The following is a 21,262-nucleotide window of genomic DNA, read 5'->3' on the forward strand; positions in this document are numbered from 1 at the left end:
CAGCCCCCATGACACCTGCCCCCACTCTGCCTTCTCAGTGACGTGGTGTGTGTCGCCTGTGAAAAAAGGATGCTGTCAGTGTTCTCCACCTGTGGTCGCCGTCTCCTCTCTCCCATCCTCCTGCCATCCCCGATCTCTACTTTGCATTGCACAGGCTCCTACGTCATGGCGCTCACCGCTGCAGCCACACTCTCTGTCTGGTGAGAGGCAGGCACAGGGTGGGGTGGGCTCCAGCCAGGGCAGGACAGGGCTGTGTAGGCCCCACCTCACTGCAGGGGCAGGGAAGGCAGTGGACAAGGCTGGCCATCAGGCCCCAGAAGAGGCCCTGAGCAGTTAGTGATATTGCTTGTGTTGGGTGCCCTGGGCAGGCTGAGGGCTGAGGGGTGGTGTGCAAGGGGGATGGAGGCAGCTTGCCTGCTCGATTATTTCCTTACTGGAGCAGCCCATGCGACCAGTTGCACTGCCAGGGTCCTATGCGGGATTCATCAGAAATGGAGTCTTAGCTGGCAGAGTGTGGCCATGTTCCTGATGTGGCTGCTGTGGCCTGGCTTCCCCCAAAGTGGTGTGGGTGCTGAGGGTTCCCCATGGCTCTGTTGCCTGGGCTTTGTGCTGCAGCCTGATGCAGAGGGAGTGTAGTGGCACATGGAGAGCAGAAGCCACTCATAGCCCAGAGCCCCTGTCAGTAGGAGAGACCAGGGTTAGGGGCGCATGCAGTAGGGCCAGGGTGTCTGAGCGGCCGAGGCACACTCTGATGTGTTTACCTGGGTTAGTGAGTAAACTGTTCCCTGTCTCCCTCCTAGGGATGTTCACAGACAGGTGGTTGTGGTGAAAGAAGAGTCTCTACACTCCATCCTGTCAGGTAATGCAGGCAGCAGGCTGTCCCTACTCCTTTGGGGGCCCAAGTTCATGTCTGACGCTGCAGAAGGGCCCTGCTCAGAGAGCCAGGCTCTGGCCTCAGCCCAGGGCTCTCAGTGAGGCAGGAGGTGCAGTTACGCTGCAGGAGACACACACTTTTTGGGGGCATGTTTGAATGGGTCCCCAAGAGCTGACAAAAGCCTGGTGTGTGGCAAGGAGAATGGCTTGCCCTCCCTATTTGCCAAGACAGTGTTGATGCATTTGCTGCTGGGACTGTGGGAGCCTAGAGTACAGATTTCTCCTTTGATATGTTTGAAAACACTTGCTGATCAGAACACACCCCGAACTCATTCCCGTGCTGTCCTCAGGAAGTGATATGACGGTATCACAGATCTTGCTGACGCAGCATGGAATCCCAGTAATGAACCTGTCCGATGGGAAGGCGTACTGCTTTAATCCGTCACTTTCTACATGGTAAGCAAGCTGACCCCCAGCCCTATTCCCTGGAAGAGTGTCTGTCTGCTCTAGACAGCAGAGCAAAGGGTCGTGGCCTTCAGGGATGCCTGGCCCTGCTTTTCCTGAGAGTCAGGCCCTGGAGTGCAGGCTGCATTGACTATCTGTGCATGCTCCCCTGTCCCAGCAGGACACTGCAGCCTATGGCCTCTGCCCTCAGAGCCTATGTGCAGGAGCACTGTCTTCCTGCATTATTTTCAGGAGGCACTTTTTGAAAAAGCCCCAAAATTTTTATGGTTTTTGCTGTGGCCCGCTTAGCCACGATGAGCATAGATGAGTGGGCTTTACAGGAGCCTTACCAGGACTAGTCAATTTCTGTGAGGTTAGTAAGCACTTCAGACTTCCTCAGTGAATTAGTAAGGATGCTCGTCCACTTACCCAGGCATGATGGTCTGTACTTTTCCTCTGTCCACTCAGGAATTTGGAGCCCTTTTTTGTACTTGCAAAATAATTTATACATCAGAGCTCTTAACCCAGACACGTGAATTATGTACATTGTGTTCCAGCCACTCCAAGTTCTTTTCTTCCATCTATACATTTGATCCTTAAGAACCAAAGCTTGCTACCTCCTAGCCCCTTTTCTGTTAAGAACTGCCATGCAGAAGTCTACATTCACACTGAGACTTCTTTCTTGAATTTGGAAAAAAAAATCTGCTGGGTGCGATGGCTCACACCTGTAATCCCAGCGCTATGGCAGGCTGAGAGGATTGCTTGATCCCATGAGTTTGAGACCAGCTTGGGCAACATGGTGAGACCCTGTCTCTACCAAACAAAAAAAAAATTTTAAATAAGCCAGGTGCAGTGGCACACATCTGTAGTCCCAGCTCCTTGGGAAGCTGAAGCAGGAGATCCCTTGAGCCCAGGAGGTCGAGGCTGCAGTGAGCCGTAATCACACTACTGCACTCCAGCCTGGGCAACAGAGTAAGACCCTGTCTCAAAGGAAAAAAAAATCTCCACCGCCTGCTCCCCCAAATTGCAAAATGTTGTCTATTATATATGATTGCTGTAATAATGGAAATAAGCTGATTATTTAAGAAGAGAAATATTGACTCTCTATAGGCATCTTTGTATTTTGGACACATTTACAAAGACATCTAGCTGTTCTAAAAGTGTGTGAAGAGTCTTTTCTTCACAAGGATGAGAAGGGTCCAGAGAAGGTGGAAGGACTGCCAGTCTGGGATAGTTGTAGAAATATAGGCAGGTAGAGGCCTGGCATTGCTCGCCAGCTACAGGGCCCAGGTCACGTGGACCCCTGGGCAGACCATGGCAGTGTTTGAGCCGAGCATCAGAGCACACTGCACACAGAGGCCTGCAGTCATCAGGAACCAACATACGGAGCTGAAGTGTTCCCAGCAAGGGCCCTATCCACAGCCTTCGCCTCACTCATTTTTCCTTTGGAACAATGTTCAGACCCATTACCATGAAACCTGTCAGTGATAGGCGCCTGTGCGGAAGTGCAGGGGTGCTCAGCCTCTGCTGGCTTTCTGTGTCGGCAGGGGCTGCTTCTCTGTGGCCTCCTTGCCAGCCTCCTCTGGTAGATCTCTTGGTTTTCCTGAGCTCTTCTCCTGCCTTTGCCTCCCCAGGAACCTGGTTTCTGACAAGCAGGACTCACTGGCTCAGTGTGCAGACTTTAGGAGCAGCCTGCCATCCCAGGACGCCATGCTGTGCTCAGGACCGTTAGCCATAATCCAGGGCCGCACCTCCAAGTACGTGACCTGAATGCCATGGCCACTGTCCTTAGTCCTGCCCTGGGGAAGTGCCTGGGTCAGTGCATGCACAGTCCTTACCCAGGCCTAGTCTCCACCTGCCCTTCGCCTGTTCCCCAGGTGCTGGTCAGCACAGGCAGGCTGGGCAGGACAGACTAGGGGTGCTGAGGGTAGTGGTCCTGCATCAGGTAATATCTTGGGGTTGAGGGCAGCAGTCACTGGCCCTGTCACTTCAGGGGCCCAGATGGCAGGTGCTGGGTGAGATACCCCAAGGGTGCCAGGAGGCACATGGCTGGGGTGTGGGGATGGGCAGACAACAGATCTGGCATCTGCCAACAGACTGGCTAGTGGACGGGAGGCCTTGGCAGCCCTAGTGCCTGCCTCCTGCCAGCTCCTTGCCTGTTACACATGGGGGCAGTTCCTGACTCTGTGTAGTGCCTGCTGCCTCATCATGGATACTCTCCTGGTCTCTGCAGCTCGGGAAGGCAGGCTGCCCGGCTCTTCTCCGTGCCTCATGTGGTGCAGCAAGAGACCACCCTGGCCTACCTAGAGAACCAGGTGGCAGCAGCACTCACCCTGCAGTCCAGCCACGAGTACCGCCATTGGCTCCTCCTCTACGCACGGTACCTCGTAAACGAAGGTGAGGCTCCTGGCAGCCCTGAGCAGCCTTCTCCTTCTGCCCCTCCATCCTCCCAGGCCTGGCTTAGTCCCTGTGAAATCAGGGAAAAGATGTGATGGCCCAGATCCCAGCCTGCTGCTCTCCCATCAACTAGGTGGGCCCAGCAGCCTCTACCTTCCAGCCTGAGCTGCAATCAAGGCAGCTCAGCAGGCACCCAGCTCCTTATAGGCTCTGAGACTCTGAATAGAGTGGCCCTGAGGGTGTTCCCGCAGAGAAGCAGCGGGACGGAGGAATAGATGCCTGGGTGGAAAGACATGGCCTGAAGGAGCAGATTCTATGTTCTGGCTCCTGCCCTGCACCACACCTTGGCAGTGCTGCTAATCAGTGAGGGCATCTTGTAGCAGTGGTTCTCTTCCTCCTCCCAGCCCTTCCTGCCCTGGACAGGCTTGCCTGATGTCCTGCACTTACTGAGGCCCTCCATTTCTGGCACTTCCCGCCAGAGCGCTCACTCTGCTGCCTCCCCTGCAGAAAGCCAGGTGCGCTGGAAGAGGGGGCTGCACTGTCCTCACGGTGACTCCAATAGCCTTACCAACTTTTCCTCCCACTTGAGTGCAGCCTTCAGGGTGCGGCATGGGGCAGGCCCTCCCAGAGCTCTCTCTGTGCAGTTTCCTGGCCTTTTTGCTTTATTTTTGTCATCACCCTCCCCATTTTGATTATAATTTAGAAAAAAATTTAAGTACAGAAAAGACAGAGAAAATCATAATCAGACCTTCACGAATGTAATTCCCAGAACTAACATGTCACATGTGCCTCTGGCTGTGTAAATACGAGTATATGTATGTGTGTGTACATACACTTGTAAACGACAGCAAATATTACTGATCAGCTCGAAGCCTCCCCTCCCTCCCTGCAGACTGCGATGATGAATTTGATGTTTACTCTTCCCACCAGGTCTATGTGGTTGCCATTATGTGTGGTCCCCAGCTTTTCTGAATACTCAGCCTTCCCAGGCCCTCATACCTCTCCTGTGGTGCTCTAGTCACGTCTTCCCTGGGAGCCCCTCCTCTTACTCCACTCTGGTTTGCTTCATCCTGGTTGTTGACTGGGATTTGCTCTGATGCCCTGCATCAAGTCCCCACCTCCTCTCAGCCCCGCCACCCATCTTGGGATCACTTCTGCTGCTTGCTTCTCTTTCTCCATATTCCACATGCCTGTTCCAGTGTCCATATACCAGTTACCCACCCTCCATTCTGTCCCTTGTTTCCTTGGCTGTAAAAGGAGGAATCTAGTGTAAAAGTGGACCCCATTCACTTCCAAAATTCCTCAGATTCCAGTTTCATCTGTCTTACTCCACCCTTTTCTTTGGACAATTTAATCCATTCCCTATTGCTTTAGCTGCCCCAAGTGCTGACATACCCCGACACCCTACCTCCAGCCTTTCTAGCAGCCCTACTGGGTGGTGCCCATAACCCTTGAGTTAATGGACCTATGCCCCCTCCACTCAGTTGCCCCTCTTCAGTCATGCCTTTGCCATCTCTTACTTCCTGTGGGCTGGCCGTCCCACCCTCCTGACCTCCTCTCAACACCAGCTGCCAGCCCATCTTCTCAAAGACAGATCTCACCAGCCCACAATTTCCCATATTTTCCCATCACCTTAAGGAGTTTATCACAGAACTGGCCACATCTCGTTTTTCCTCTGGGCCCAACACACACAGGAGGTACTACAGATGTCAAGGGAGTGAGCAAGTGAGTGAAAATCTGTGATTATGGGTCTCAGTGCCCCACGCTGAGAGACATGCAGGGGCACCTTGCCCATAGTAGGCAATAAAATACGCATGTGTTTATTCTGATTTGATAGACACAACAACATATTCTTGATTTTTATTTCTTTTTGTAATGTATTCCTATTTCTGTTTTGTTTTTTTTGTTGTTGTTGTTTGTTTGTTTTTCTATAATTAGGGTTTGAATACCGACTTCGAGAAATATGCAAGGACTTACTGGGTCCAGTTCACTACTCCACTGGAAGCCAGTGGGAGTCAACAGTAGTGGTAGGTGCTTCTTTCATTGTTGCTGCAAGAATTCTTTCTTGAAACGTGAAGGTGGAGATTTCTTAAATAAGCCAAAGTGCTTTGAAATTGTGTCCCGTTAGACTTCTCCAGCACCCAGCCTCAGGTCCCAGCATCAGTGAGAGGGTGACATGCCGGCCCTCCACAACCTGGCAGGAGCTGGGCCCTGGACATCAGGAGCCACGGAGTGCTCCGCCACCTGCCTGTGCTGAGAGAGGCTGCCTGCAGGGGCTCTGGGCTTGGTTGTGAAGACAAAAGACGGAAGGTACTTCCCTGTCTTCGTGGAGCTCGGTCTGGTAGGGATGCACACATAAGCAAGGAGGCATTTAGATCAACAAAATATTTTCAGACTAGATTCTGACCAAGAAGGAAGTAAGCAGGGTCTTCAGATGAGAGTGCCTGGGAAGGAGTGACCAGGAAGGCCTTGCGAGAGGACATGGCAGATGAAACCCAAGGAGAGCGAGACAGCCATACAGAGACCTGGAGAAAGTGTTTCCTAGTAGAAGTGAGAGTAAAAGCAAAGAGTGCTTGATCTGTTTGAAGCCACTGTGGCTGGCACATAGAAGGCAAAAGGAGAGGGTGGTGTGAAATGATGCAGGAGGTGGACCACAGAGACCTTTACAGGAGCTAGCGTTTTATTCTAGGCAGAGGTGGCGCAGAGGTGTCATGAACTAAAATAGAAAAACAATCAGGGAGTATCTTCTGTAACAGTCCCAGGAAGAGATGAAGGTGACTTGGGTCAGTGTGGTGGCCATGGAGAGGGGAAAGGGGACAGATTCAAGATGTATTTTGGAGGCAGAACCAGTAAGATTTGATGGGTGGTTGGATGTGGAAGGAAAGAGCATAATGAACATGTGGCACCTCCAGGTTCAGCTGCAAAAAATGGATGCCAGAACCATTCATTAAATCAAGAAGGGAACAGGTTGGTGGGGGATGGGAGAAGGTAAGGATCTAAGAGTTAGCTCACAGCTTCATTCAATCATTGAGCAATTACTGATGGGGCATCTCCCCTGGCCAGGCATGTTATAGGCATGGGGCATGCAGCAGTGAGTAAGGCAGAGTGAGTCCCTGCATTCGTGGATCTGCTTTCTTATGGAGAGAGACAGACTAAGCAAATGAGAAGAGGTATCTGTAGTGTCTTCAGTGGTGATGGATGCCGTGGGAAAAAAATTAAAAGGGCAGGGAGATATAGAATACTGGCAGGATGGTATTTCATGTTGGGCAATTAAGAAAGGCCAGGCTAAGCTTGCAGTGAGCCGAGATCGCACCACTGCACTCCAGTCTGGGCGACAGAGCGAGACTCCATCTCAAAAAAAAAAAGGCCAAACTAACAGATAAGCAGAGACCAGAAAAGGTGAGGGATGAAGCCATGCATATATTTGGGAGAAGAACATCCAGGCAGAGGGAAAGTGCAAAGGCCTGAGGTGGGAGAGCTTGGAGTTTAAAAGGAACAGCCCAACGGGATGGTAGCAGAAGGGTGAAAGGAGTTGACATCAAAAAGTCCAGAGGATCAGCCCTCACAGGCCTTGGTATGTACAGAGGCCTAATTTTTTATTCCATTCTTAAATTTGACTGTGGTGTACCTTAATTGACTAGGTACTTTGAATCCTGGGTTCAAAGTCAAATCCCCTTAAGTCCCTGAAGGCATTGTTCCATAGACTTTGCATCCAGTGTTACTGCTAAAAAATCTATTGTACGTCTAATTTCCATTGCTTTGTAAGTACTTTGGGATCCTATCTTGGTGTTTTGAAGTTTCAAAAAGCTCATTCATTCTGTGGAAATAGAAACAGAGACCAGTGATTTTCTTCGGTTTTCCTATTCAATTATTTCTTCCCTTTCATTTTCCCCATCATCTGAGAGATGTAATATCCTCTCTTTTTAAAATCAGCTGTATCACCGGGCACAGTGGCTCATGCCTGTAATCCTAGCACTTTGGGAAACCGAGATGGGTGGATCACCTGAGGTCAGGAGTTCAAGACCTGCCTGGCCAACATGCTGAAATCCTGTCTCTACTAAAAATATAAAAATTAGCTGGGTGTAGTGGCACATGCCTGTAATCCCAGCTACTGGGGAGGCTGAGGCAGGAGAATTGCTTGAACCAGGAGGAGGAGGCTGCAGTGAGCCAAGATCACACCACTGCACACCATCCTGGGAGACAGAGCAACACTCCGTCTCAAGAAAAGGAAAAATAAAAAAAAAGTAAAATCAACTGTATCAGGCCACGTGCAGTGTCTCATGCCTATAATCCCAGCCTTTTGGGAGGCCAAGATGGGCGGATCACCTGAGGTCAGGAGTTTGAGACCAACCCAGCCAACATGGTGAAACTCCAACTCTACTAAAAAAAAAAAAAATTAGCTGGGCTTGGTGACATGTGCCTGTAATCCCAGCTACTCAGGAGGCTGAGGCAGGAGAATCGCTTGAACCCAGGAGGCAGGGCCGAGATCGCACCATTGTACTTCAGCCTGGGCGACAAGAGCGAAACTCCATCTTAAAAAATAAAAAATAAAAAGGCCAAGCGTGGTGGCTCACTCCTGTAATTCCAGCACTTTGGGAGGCCAAGGGGGTGGGATCATGAGGTCAGGAGTTTGAGACCAGCCTGGCCAACACAGTGAAACCCCATCTCTACTAAAAACACAAAAAATTAGCCAGGCATGGTGGCGGTCACCTGTAATCTCAGCTACTCAGGAGGCTGAGGCAGGAGAATCACTTGAACCCAGGAGATGGAGGTTGCAGTGAGCCGAGATCGTGCCATTGCACACCAGCCCAGGCGACAGTGTGAGACTCTGTCTCAAAAAAAAAAAAAAAATCAGCTGTATCATTTTTCATGCTTTCAATTCTTCACCAGGTTTTTAATTTAGTCTTTTATCTACTTTAGCATAATAATCTTAGTTATTTTAAAGTTTTATGTCTGATAATTCTAGTATTGGGAGCCTTTGCATATCTATTTCCGTTGCCTATAAATATTTCTGCTGTTTCTGATTCAGATTGTCTTATCTCCTTATGTACCTGGTTATTTTTTACTGTCTGGTGGACATAGTATTTGAAAAATTTATTGTAGAAATAGTTTGAAGCCTAAGATGATGTTATCTTCTTCTACAGAACACTTCTATTTGCTTCTGCCAAATTCTTGGCAGTAGCACTGTAGGGACGCCATGATCCCGTTCAGGGACTGAGGTTTTCTAGGCTGCCTGGAACTCAAAGCTGGGTGCTAGCTGGTATAGAGGCTAGTTTACTTCCAGTTGACACTTATTCTAGGTTGCCTAACTTTGGAATACCAGGACACAGGAGGGGTAAGTTAACAGGGCCCTAGCCCCTGCTATTGTCCCCCTAGGCCCTCAAGTTTTTTGTTTGTTTGTTTTGAGACGGAGTCTCGCTCTGTCACCTGGGCTGGATTGCAGTGGTACAATATCAGCTCATTGTAACCTCCACCTCCTGGGTTCAAGCAATTCTCCTGCCTCAGCCTCCCAAGTAGCTGGGATTACAGGCACACGCCACTACGCCCAACTAATTTTTATTTTTTTAGTAGAGGCGGGGTTTCACCATATTGACCAGGCTGGTCTCAAACTCCTGACCTCAGGTGATCTACCCACCTCAGCCTCCCAAAGTGCTGGGATTAGAGACGTGAGCCACCGCTCCCAACCCAGGCCCTCAAGTTTGGTAGAAGTTCTGCCTAGCCTCTTCCTCATGGATAAATATTTCCAAAGCAAAGGCATCCCTCTTTGGATTTCTGTCTTCCCCACAACATGGCTCAGTCATTTATCATTAACACATTAGCTCTCAGAAGTTTGCTGCTATTTGTCCACCTTTTTTTCTTTGTTGTCAGTTAGGAAGCCTGTTCTGAATTGCATGGTCTATTAATGGAAGGAAAGGCTTGTGATATCTTCTCAGATATCAGCTACAGATGCTAACGTTTTCTAAAATAATTTGTTCCTTGAATTATCTGGCTTTTCTGGGTTCAATCTTTGATTTGTTCATTGCGGTCTTTATTTTACCCTATCTGGAAATCCTTGGTTATCAGGTTGTAGTTACAAGTGAAGGACCCAGATTTGTAGTGGCCTCAGGTTTCCTTTTCAGGAGTACAGCTGTTTGCTTAGCACATCTCACCTCCAGGACAGGCCGATGAGCCATCTACTAGAGTGGGAGGCAGGCAGACACCTGCCCAATGAGTCCCCCTCATGGGCAGCTTGTGGAGCTTCATTCTGTCAGCCTTAGCCCAAGATGCCAGCCAAAGCTAACCATAGTAGTTCTCTTTCTCAGCCTGAAAGTAAGCACTCTGGGCCATGGTGGTATAGACAGAAGGAGCCACAAACAGGCTACCATTTGATGGCCATGATTTCTTCTTCTCTCCTCCTTCCTGCTGATTGTTCTTACCAACTCCAAACAGGACACTTCACTGAGGCTCTGCCTGAGAGAATCTGTGGTTCCCCTCCCAGAGTCACCTGTCAGTATGTACCACCCGCTTACCACCCTCTCTAAAGGTCTCCTAGCCCTTCCCTCATGGTTACAAGGTGGCTTCCATGTCCAAGATCAGGGAAGGAGAGAGAACAGGAGAAATCTGGCAACAGCAACATTCACCCTCTGATCAGAAAAGAAACGCTCTCCCAGAAACTAGTCTGTGCCTCACAGGCAACCATTAAATCACTTGGGCACCCACCTCTACTGCAAGGGAGGCTGGAAAAATGAGCAGCTTTTCTGCCTCTGTACAAAGAATATGTAAGAGAAGAGGATTTAGAGCAGACATAGACATAGCCAATCCCAGTGTCTTCTGCCAGGTCCTCTCCTGATCTCAACACTATTCTGAATTTGTTCCTTTTTTTCTGTATGTTTACTGTCTTTTCATCTAGATATTGGGGCAGAGGAGATGAGTGAGCATGAGCCTTCTGTGCTCTTCTTGGGGTTATTTATCAACACTCTTTTATTTTATTTATTTATTTTTTTGAGACAAAGTCTCTCTCTGTCACCCAGGCTGGAGTGTGGAATGCAGTAGCCCATCTCAGCCTCCCAAAGTGCTGGGATTACAGGCGTGAGCCACCGCGCCCGGCCTTATTTATCAACACTTATGGTGAGAATTGGTCATTCAAGTGGAACTGATCCTTCAGATAACTGGGAAAATATAGCTGTGGTTGGAGGGTAGACTTCCAACCAGCCATGCTGACTCAGCAGCCCTCCCAAGAAGGCTTGTTAGGAGAGCATCATTTCACATGCTTAAGAGCCGCCTGTGTTTCCCTTTTTTTGAACTATCTGTTGAAATACTTGTTGCCATTTGTTTTTCTCAGTGGTTTGTAGGAACTCTATATATATATATATATATATTTTTTTTTTTTTTTTTTTTTTTTTTTTTTTTGAGACGGAGTCTCGCTCTGTCACCCAGGCTGGAGTGCAGTGGCGCAATCTCGGCTCACTGCAAGCTCCGCCTCCCGGGTTCACGCCATTCTCCCGCCTCAGCCTCTCCGAGTAGCTGGGACTACAGGCGCCCGCCACCGCGCCCGGCTAATTTTTTGTATTTTTAGTAGAGACGGGGTTTCACCATGGTCTCGATCTCCTGACCTCGTGATCCGCCCGCCTCGGCCTCCCAAAGTGCTGGGATTACAAGCGTGAGCCACCGCGCCCGGCCGGAACTCTATATATATTATAGGAGCTCTTTATATACTCTGATTTGAGCTGCCAGTGCACCACGGGAATGCCAAAGGTTCAGATTTCTTTCAACTTCAAGGATCCTTTGCATGGTTCAGTGTGCACGGGAGGAAAATGAGAAGCAGAAGGTTGGGTCACTAAGCAACCACCTTTCAGGCTCCTGGGCTTTGTTCTGGCTCCAGCCTCCCCAGCCAGGCCCTGCTCTTAGGAAGCCTCCCTTTGCTGTGGTCTTCAGTGTAAGACAGGGGTCCCCAACCCCTGGGCCACAGACCAGTCAGCAGCAACAGTAAATTCTCATAGGAGCACAAACCCTATTATGAACTTCACATATGAGAGATCTAGGTTGTGTGCTCCTTATGAGAATCTAATGCCTGATGATCTAAGGTGGAACAGTTTTATCCTGAAACCATCTTCCCCTCCCCCACTGGTCCATGAAAAAAAACAGTTCTGGGTGCCAAAAAGGTTGGGGACTGCTGCTGTAAGACCTGTGGCAGTGGCCAGAGAGGTGGTGATTAAGTTGTGTGTTGCAGGCCGTACAAAGAGCTGTACATCGCATCCTAAAAGAGTGGAGAAAACCATCCTTTACTGAGAGCCAAAGGGTGAGGAAATATCAATAATACTTTGTCGCTCTAGGCCAGAGGGCAAGTCCTCTTGCAGCTTCTTCCTAGTACCACAGGCAGGCAGAATGTTTTGCTTTGTTTATAGTAGTTTTTCGCTGAATCTTTAGGGTTTTCCGTATATAAGATCATGTCATCTGTGAACAAAGGTAATTTTACTTCTTTTTTCCCAATTTGGTTGCCTTTTATTTCTTTTTCTTGCCGAATTGATCTGTCTAGGACTTTTAATACTACGTTAAATATTAGTGCTGGAAGCAGGCATCCTTCTCTTGTTCCTGATATTAAAGGAAAAGCTTTTAGTCTTAGCATTAAGTATGATGTTAGCTGCGGCTCTTAAGATTCTTTCCTTTGTCTTGACTTTAGATAACCTGATGACTATGTACCTGGGTGATGATTTTTGTGATAAATTTCCCAGGTGTTCTTTGAGCTTCTTGTATTTGGATGTCTAGATCTCTAGCAAGGTCAGGGAAGCTTTCCTCAACTATTCCCTCAAATACGTTTTTCAAACTTTTAGATTTCTCTTCTTAGGAACACCATTTATTCTTCTTATTAGGTTTGGCCATTTATCATAATCCCAAATTTCTTGGAGGCTTTGTTCGTTTTTTAAAAAAATTATTTTTTCTTTGTTTTTGTCTGATTCAAAGTCTTGTCTTTGAATTCTGAAGTTCTCTCTTCTACTTCTTCGATTCTATTGCTGAAACTTTCTAGTGCATTTTGTATTTCTCTAAGTGTGTCTTTCATTTCCAGAAGTTTTGATTTTTGATTTTTTGATTTTTTCTTTATGATATCGATTTCTCTGGAGCATTTTTCATCCATCTCCTATATATTTTTTAAAATTTCTTTAAGTTGATTTTCACCTTTGGTATCTCATTGAGTAGCTTAATAATCAGCCTTCTGAATTCTTTGGCAATTCAGAGATCATGCCACTGCACTCCAGCCTGGGCAACAGAGCGAGACCCTATCTCAAAAAAAAAAAAAGAAAAAGCCAAAAAGAGGCCGGGCGCGGTGGCTCACGCTTGTAATCCCAGCACTTTGGGAGGCCGAGGTGGGCGGATCATGAGATCAGGAGATCGAGACCATGATGAAACCCCGTCTCTACTAAAAATACAAAAAATTAGCTGGGCGTGGTGGCGGGCGCCTGTAGTCCGAGCTACTCGGAGAGGCTGAGGCAGGGGAATGGCGTGAGCCCAGGAGGCGGAGCTTGCAGTGAGCCGAGATTGCGCCACTGCACTCCAGCCTGGGCAACAGAGCGAGACTCCGTCTCAAAAAAAAAAAAAGAAAAGAAAAGAAAAAGCCAAAAGGTTCTGCCTTTTTAAGCCAAATAATGAAAATGTACTTTGTAATTATTATTCTTGGTTTGGATCCATTGCTGGGGAGCTAGTGTGGTCTTTTGGAGGTATTATAGAACCTTGTTTTGTCATTATTACCAGAATTACTTTTCTGATTACTTCTCATTTGGGTAGACTACTTCAGTGGAAAAATCTGGAACTCAGAGGCTGCTGTTCAGATTATTTTGTCCCACAGGGTGATCCCTTGATTTGGTGCATTTCCCCTTCCCCTAGGGATGGAGATTCCTATGAGCCAGACTGTGGTGATTATTATTGCCCTTCTGGGTCTAGCCACCCAGCGGGGCTACCAGGCTCTGGGCCGATGCTGGGGAATGTCTGCAAAGAACCCGGTGATGTGATCCATCTTCAGATCTCCCAGCTGTGGATACCAGCACCTGCTGTGGTGGTGGGGCAAGGGGAATGGAGTAGACTCTGTGAGAGTCGTTGTTTGTAGATATGTTTAGTGTGCAGGCTTTCTCAAATGCTGGTTATGCTACCAGTGAAGTCATAACGTGGACACACTCAGGACCACTGGTTAGAAAGGATGTTGCAGGCAGTGGAATTAGCTGTTGTTTTTCTCCTTCCTTGGAGCAGGGTTGTTCTGTTATGAATTGCTGTAATGTCCTGAGTTAGTTGGCCTCCAGCCAGGAGGTGGCACTTTTGAGAGAGCACCAGAGTTTTTCACCTGTCTTGTGGAATTTGCAGCAGCCTGCCACTTCTTTCAAAGGATCCATGATTTCTTTCAGTCTTCCTGGTGTGCTTTTGCAATGAAGAACAGGGTAAGTCATCTACTTAGAAAGGGCGGGAGCTGAGGGCGTTTATGGGGAATAAAAGTGGCTTCGATTATTGCTCCAACAGAGGAGCAGCAGGTGTTCCCAGGGGCACCCAGCTCAATCTCGAGGGGTCGGTGCAGCCACCTGGCAGAGTGGAAGTAATGGAGCTGAGTCTTAGAGGCTCAGCTCTAAGTGTACTCAGAAGTGAGTACACTGGTGCCTAGGGCTACCAGAAGCTGAAAGAAGCACTGCTATTGTGTAGAATTTTAAAGCACTGTCTCCAGTTGAGGAAAAAAAAAAAGAGTAGAGAGACAAGTTCCTAAGTCAATAGAAAGGGAATAGAGTAATTCAGAACTATAGCGTACTTGCCTGTTTTCCCTGCTATTAAAGATCGGTGATAGAACACAAATCTCTTGAACTTTGTTTCTGTTTCTAGTTCCTATTTACATAATCATATACACCAAATCATCAGCATAAATCCATCCTTCTAAGACGTTTTCCTCTGTGGGTTGAACTTGACAGTAGTCCTTGGATAGATGTCTTTGACTCTTTTTTTTCGAGACAGAGTCTCACTCTGTTGCCCAGGCTGGAGTGCAATGGTTCCTGAATTCTCTACTCAAATTATTGGCCAGATGAGATCACCTAGGGTTCAAAGTCCTCTTCCAAGCTCAGTTGTTACTGGAATAGCAGAATTCATTTCCTTGTTAGCTTTCCACCTGCCTCCTCCATCTTTAAGCCAGCAATTGTACGTGTAGTTCTTCACAAACTTCAAGTCCCTCTCATGAGTCACTTTTCTTTTGCCACTTTCAAGATTGTCTCTTTTGAGAATTATAAAGTATCTAAGAATAAATCTAACAAAGGATGTACATAGCCTATATACTAAGAATTATAAACGTTTACTTAAAGTCATTAAAGAAAACCTGGACAAATGATGAGAAAGTGCAGTACAATAAAAGACGCCAACCATTTCTAAGTAGACCTACTGACGCAATGCAACTCTAATCAAATGCCCACTAGAGGTTTCAGTGAAACTTGACAAGCTAATTCTACAATTTATACGGAGCAGTAAAAAGCCAAGAATAGTTAAGACATTCACTATGCTACCAGATATTTGGGTTTATTTTGAAGCAGGAGTAATTTAGACACTTTGCTATATGAGAGAGAAGACAAAACAGATACAGTGGGGAAAATAGGGGGGCTATTCAATAAATGGAGTTTGGGAAACCGGTTATTTATATGTAACTAAGTAAAAGTAGATCTTCAGTTCATAAAAATATACCTCCAAGGGGTTAAGAATTAAATGTCAAAAGTGTTCATCTAAATGTCAAAATGTAAAAAAGTTCTGGTTGGGCGCAGTGGCTCACGCCTGTAATCCCAGCACTTTGGGAGGCCGAGGTGGACAGATGACTTGAGGCCAGGAGTTCGAGACCAGCCTGGCCAACATGGTGAAACCCCATCTCTACTAGAAATACAAAAATTAGCCGGGTGTGGTGGCGCATGCCTGTAATCCCAGCTACTCAGGAGGCTAAGACACAAGAATTGCTTGAACCTGAGAGGCAGAGGCTGCAGTGAGCCAAGATCACACCATTGCACTCCAGCCTGGGCAACAGAGCGCAAGACCCTGTCTCAAAAAAAAAAAAAAAAAAAGTCAAAAAGTTCTGCCTTTTTAAGCCAAGTAATGAAAATGTAGTTTGTAATTATAACATATGTAGAAGTGAAGTGGCATGACAGCAGTATCACAGAGGCCAGGAGTGGGGATATGAAAGTATACCATTAAAAGATTTTTACACATTATGCAAAGTGATACCATAATACTTGAAGACAGACTATGATAAGTAAAAGCATATACTGTATGTTATATGCCTTAGAGCAACCACCAAAACCAAAAAATAAAACTCATACACATACAAATCCCAATGCAGTAAAAATAATCATAGCTAAAAAACTAACAAATAGATAAAATGGAATGATAGAAAATAATAAATTCATTCAAAAGAAGGCAGAAAAACATACATAGGATGGTAGATTTAAACCCTAATATATCAATAATCATTAAATATAAGTCTAAAAGGCATAGATTATCAGATTAGAATTAAAAACAACCAGCTATATGCTGCTTATAAGAAACCCAGCTTACATGTAATAACATAATGGCTTAAAAGTAAAAGGACTGCCGGGTGCGTTGGTTCATGCCTTAATCCCAGCACTTTGGGAGGCCGAGGCAGGTAGATCACCTGAGGTCAGGCCTGGCTAATTTTTGTATTTTTAGTGGAGATGGGGTTTCGCCATGTTGGCCAGACCGGTCTCGAACTCCTGACCTCAAGTGATCCAGCCGCCTCGGCCTCCCAAAGTGCTGGGATTATAGGCATGAGCCACTGCATCTGGCCTAATTTTTGTATTTTTAGTAGAGATGGGGTTTCACCATGTTGGCTAGGCTGGTTTCAAACTCCTGGCCTCAAGCGATCTGCCCGTCTTGGCCTCCCAAAGTGCTGAGATTACAGGCATGAGCCACCGTGCCCATCAGACATAAGACTTTAAAATAAATGTCTTAAAAAATGCTCAAGGAGAATGCAGACAACTAAACAAAATCAGGAAAACTATATAAAGAAAATGAGGGCTGGGTGCAGTGGCTCATGCCTGTAATCCCAGCACTTTGGGAGGCCAAGGTGGGCAGATCACAAGGTCAGGAGATCGAGACCATCCTGGCTAACATGGTGGAACCCCGTCTCTACTAAAAATACAAAAAAATTAGCCAGGCGTGGTGGCTGGTACCTGTAGTCCCAGCTACTCGGGAGGCTGAGGCAGGAGAATGGTGTGAACCTGGGAGGCGGAGCTTGCAGTGAGCCAAGATCATGCCACTGCACTCCAGCCTGGGCGACAGAGTGAGGCTCCATCTCAAGAAAAAAAAAAAAAGAAAATGAGAGTATCAACAAGGAGATAGAAATTCCAAAAAAAGAGCTAAACAGAAATCTGGAGTTTAAAAATACAATAACTGAATTGAAAGTTCCCTAGTAGGGTTCAACAGCAGGCTCGAACAGGCAAAAGGGAAAATCAGCAAACTTGAAAATAGGTCATTTGAAATTATCAAGTATGAGGAACAAAAAGAAAATAGAATGAAGAAAAGCAAACAGAGTCTAAGAGACTTATCAGACACCATCCAAGTATACCCATGAATCCATAATGGGAGTTCTGGAAGTATAAGAGAGAGAAAGGAGTAGAGAGCTTATCTGAAGAAATACTGGCTGAAATTTTCCAAATTTGAGGAAAGACGGGGGTCTACTAATACAAGAGCCTCAATGAACTCTAAGTAGGAAAATCCCAAAGGAACCTGCACTGAGACACATTAGTCAAACTGTGGGAAAGGAAAGACAAAGAGAAAATCTCATCCTTGATGTCAGTTTTAAAATAGTATTCCTGATGTTTTCTTTGTGGTAATAATTAACTCTTCCTTTCTATTTCTTTTTGAGCTAGTTTTGATAAATTATATTTTTCTAGGAATTTCTCCATTTTCTGTAAATGTTCAAATTTCTTAGCATAAAGTTGATAGTAATCATATCTTTTTCTTTCTTCTATATCTGTAGTTATGTCTCTTTTTATTTCTAATATTTCTTTAAGCTTTCTCTCTCTTTCTTGATTAATCCTGCCAGACGTTTGTCCATTAGTCTTTTCAAGAAATGACTTTTGCCAGGCATAGTGGCTCATGCCTTTAATCCCAGCACTTTGGGAGAACAAGGCAGGAAGATCACTTGAGCTCAGGAATTTGAGACCAGCCTGGCCAACATGGTGAAACCCCGCTCTACTAAATATATAAAAATCAGCCAGACATGGTGGCACACACCTATAGTCCCAGCTACTCGGGTAGCTGAGGCAGGAGGATCACTTGAGCCTGGGAGGTTGAGGCTGCAGCAAGCTATGATTGCACCACTACGCTCCAGCCTGGGCAACAGAGCTAGACCCTGTCTCGAAAAAATAAATAAAATTGTTTTTATAAATCTTCTCTATTAAATCTTTGTTTTCTATTTTATTTCAATTTTTATTATCTCCTTTTTTAAAAAAATGTTTTTTTCTCATGTCCTTTTTTTCTTTAGTCTTTTTTTTTTTTTTTTCCTTTCCCCTGATGGCTTTAGGTTGGAGTCTTGGCTTATCATTCTTTCATGTTCTCTAATACAGTATAAGCTGTTGTTTCTAAATGCCTCTAAAGTGCCCACTTTTGCTGAATCTCACCACTTTTGGAGTATTTTGTGTTTGTTTGTTTGTTTTTACCATTCTCTTGTAAGTCATTTTTAATTTCACTTAATTATAATTCCCCTTTGACCCATGAGTTTTACTCAATTAGTTAGAAAACATGATCTATTTTAGTAGTTGGCAAAACTTTTCTGTAAAGGACCAGATAGTAAACATTTCAGGCTTTGCAAATCCATACAATCTCTGTTCTGACTACGGCACTCTGGTGTCAGAGCCTCCCTGTTGGAGCGTGAGCTGCTCCTCCATCAAACTTGGTCATCAACAGCAGCCATTCTCCTGCTTATCCCATCTCTAACAACTTCTGTGTTACTCAAACCTAATATTTACACTTGTTCTTTACCGTCACTTCTAGACTTGTTGCAGGTGTATCTGTCACCGTTAATTCAAGATCTTAGGCCTTCTCGTCCAGTGTTAAAGTTGTCTGGCTGGTAGTTTTCCCTTTGGAGCAGCCATGCTGCTCAGGAGTCTGCTCTTTTGGTCTGTGCAGCAGAGACCCCAACTGGCAATGCTTGTTTCAGACTGTGGTGCCAATATGCCCTGACGTGGAGGATGTTTGGGCAACTAAGCATAGTTTAGTCAGCATCCGAACATCCTCCACATCAGGGCATACTGGCACCTCATTTGTGTTGCTGGAAAACTAAAGGCAGTCAGTGCCCCCCAGGTGCGTCCTTGCCCTGGGGCTTGACCTCAAACCCCTGGCAAATATCAGCATTAGGGAACAGCCCCTCCTGAATGGCCAGCCACCTGACCCTTAGCCTTGATGTTCTACTCTCATCCTGCCCTGGATGGTCAGGGAACTGCTCAGTCACTATAAGGTCAGCAGTGGCTGTGCCCACAGATGGAGGAGCAGACCCTGCACTAGCCTCATCCTCCTTTATCCCCACACTGTGTTGCTCCCACTCCACCTGCCACTTCATCCTGCACATTTGCCCCACAGCTCTCTCACAATTTCTCACCTGCAGAGGAATTGTTCTTTCCTTCTCCCATGAGCAGACACAAGGTTCTCTGCCAGGCCAGGAAAGTCCCCACAATCTAGGTCCCTTCACTGATACTTGCACTCAGCTGTCACTCTGTGTCCACAGGGTCTACGGAAGAGGGAGCTGCTGAAGGAGCTGCTACCAGTCATCGGGCAGAACCTCCGATTCCAGCGCCTCTTCACCGAGTGTCAGGAACAGCTCGACATCCTGAGGGACAAGTAGCCTGCCCCTGCCTGCCCTGGCTGCGGCAAGGGCAGGGCCACACTCTCGCCACTGATGATGTGCAGGACCACCTCTCACCTGACCAGGCTGTAGAGGGAGGAGACACTGGCAGGAGATGTGCTGTCCTGCACCAGCACCAGCCCAGCTCCCTGGGCAGATGTGCCCTGTGTCCTGGGCCTGACATTGCCTCAGGAGGGGGAAGCTCGTCCCTTCCTCCAAGCCCCCCATGCGGAGCTAGGGCTGGACATCTCCCCAGGTGCCCTGGGGCCAGCAAGGCAGTCCCAGGCCTGCCGTCTCCAGCACGGCCCCAAGGTGGACACTAGCCCCTGCTGCTGCAGGCGCCATGCTGCTTCAGCAGTGACGATTGAGCCATTTGTGAGAGAGAATCCGGAAGCGTTAGGTATTACAGCAGACTGACCTGAGACCTATATAAAAGGAAAGCTGTTCCAACACATGGACTATTTTTGTACTAGAATTTGCTAACTTGTAATATTGAACTTCCTTTGGCCGATAATCAGGATTTCCCTATAAGTCACTTGGACATTGGTCACTTGTAGGAAATTTAAACTCTAATTATGACAGCTACACTGAAAAATAATTGTACTGAAATTAACTTGTCTATCTTCATTTGGTTTTAATTTTTAAATGTTTGTAAAAAGAGACTGTTTTGGGGGAATGGGGCAAAGGGGTGGGCGATTTCTTTTGTAAGTGTAAAATAAATGAACACGCATTGAATACCAAACCCTCCTGATTTCTCTTGCCTTTTCCTTCTAACTTTCATCCTCCCCACACTGTGCATCTCTCTCCTGAAGTAGATAGTGACAGAACATGAGAGCCAGAAGGGGTCCTTTGTGTCATCCCATTCTCCCCTGTCATGGTTAATACTGAGTGTCAACTTGACTGGATTGAAGGATGCAATATTGATCCTGGATGTGTCTGTGAGGGTGTTGCCAAAGGAGATTAACATTTGAGTCAGTAGGCTGGGGAAGGCAGACCTACTCTTAATCAGGTGGGCACCATCTAATCAGCTGCCAACAAATATAAAGCAGGCAGAAAAACATGAAGAGATGAGACTTGCTTAGCCTCCCAGCCTACATCTTTCTCCCATGTTGGATGCTTCCTGCCCTCGAACATCGGACTCCCAAGTTCTTCAATTTTGGGACTCGGACTGGCTCTCCTTGCTCCTCAGCCTGCAGATGGCCTATTGTGGGACCTTGTGGTTGTGTAAGTTAATACTTAATAAACTTTCATATATATACTATTAGTTCTGTCCCTATAGAGAACCCTAATATACCCTCCATGCAGAAATTCATTTCACAGTGTAGAGTGTTCACTTCTGTAGTCATGAAGCACCATAGGTCACCTTGCACACGTCATCTCCCAAGTGAGGAGTCATGGTTCATGGTTCTGGTCTTTCTGTGCCCCAGGTCCAGATCATAGTGTGCACCAAGGGCTGCAGCTGTTTGGACAATTTCATGAAAGGAAATCACGATTTACAGTCTTGGGTATATTGGAGAATTATCAGCAAAGTTGGAATTTTATTAGAAAGTGATCCAGACGTTGATCTACAGGAGAAGAAATAGAATCACAGAATCTTTTTTTTTTTTTTTTTTTTTTTTTGAGACGGAGTCTTGCTCTGTCGCCCAGGCTGGAGTGCAGTGGCGCAATCTCGGCTCACTGCAAGCTCTGCCTCCCGGGTTCACGCCA

At 46.7% G+C, this 21,262-nt stretch overlaps 1 protein-coding gene across 6 annotated transcripts in view; it reads left to right on the forward strand.

The window, feature by feature from the left end:
* LOC100581135 (protein HIRA) overlaps window positions 1-20,297 on the forward strand; it is a 95,237-nt gene extending 74,940 nt beyond the window's left edge. For 4 of the 6 annotated variants that reach the window (XM_030815864.1, XM_030815866.1, XM_030815868.1 and 1 more), the window contains 6 exons: window positions 39-200; window positions 801-859; window positions 1,224-1,329; window positions 2,952-3,074; window positions 3,551-3,714; window positions 19,439-20,297. In XM_030815864.1, coding sequence (XP_030671724.1) covers window positions 39-200; window positions 801-859; window positions 1,224-1,329; window positions 2,952-3,074; window positions 3,551-3,714; window positions 19,439-19,878 — 1,054 coding nt within the window. In that variant the 3' untranslated portion in view covers window positions 19,879-20,297. Of the gene's footprint in view, window positions 1-38; window positions 201-800; window positions 860-1,223; window positions 1,330-2,951; window positions 3,075-3,550; window positions 3,715-5,652; window positions 5,742-5,842; window positions 6,982-19,438 lie in introns of those variants that run through there. The other 2 variants (XM_003280348.3, XM_030815867.1) reach the window with 2 other exon arrangements.
* Window positions 20,298-21,262: the final 965 nt, after the last annotated feature.

Source organism: Nomascus leucogenys, chromosome 7b (genome assembly GCF_006542625.1).
Source record: "Nomascus leucogenys isolate Asia chromosome 7b, Asia_NLE_v1, whole genome shotgun sequence".
Taxonomy (NCBI): Eukaryota; Metazoa; Chordata; class Mammalia; order Primates; family Hylobatidae; genus Nomascus; species Nomascus leucogenys.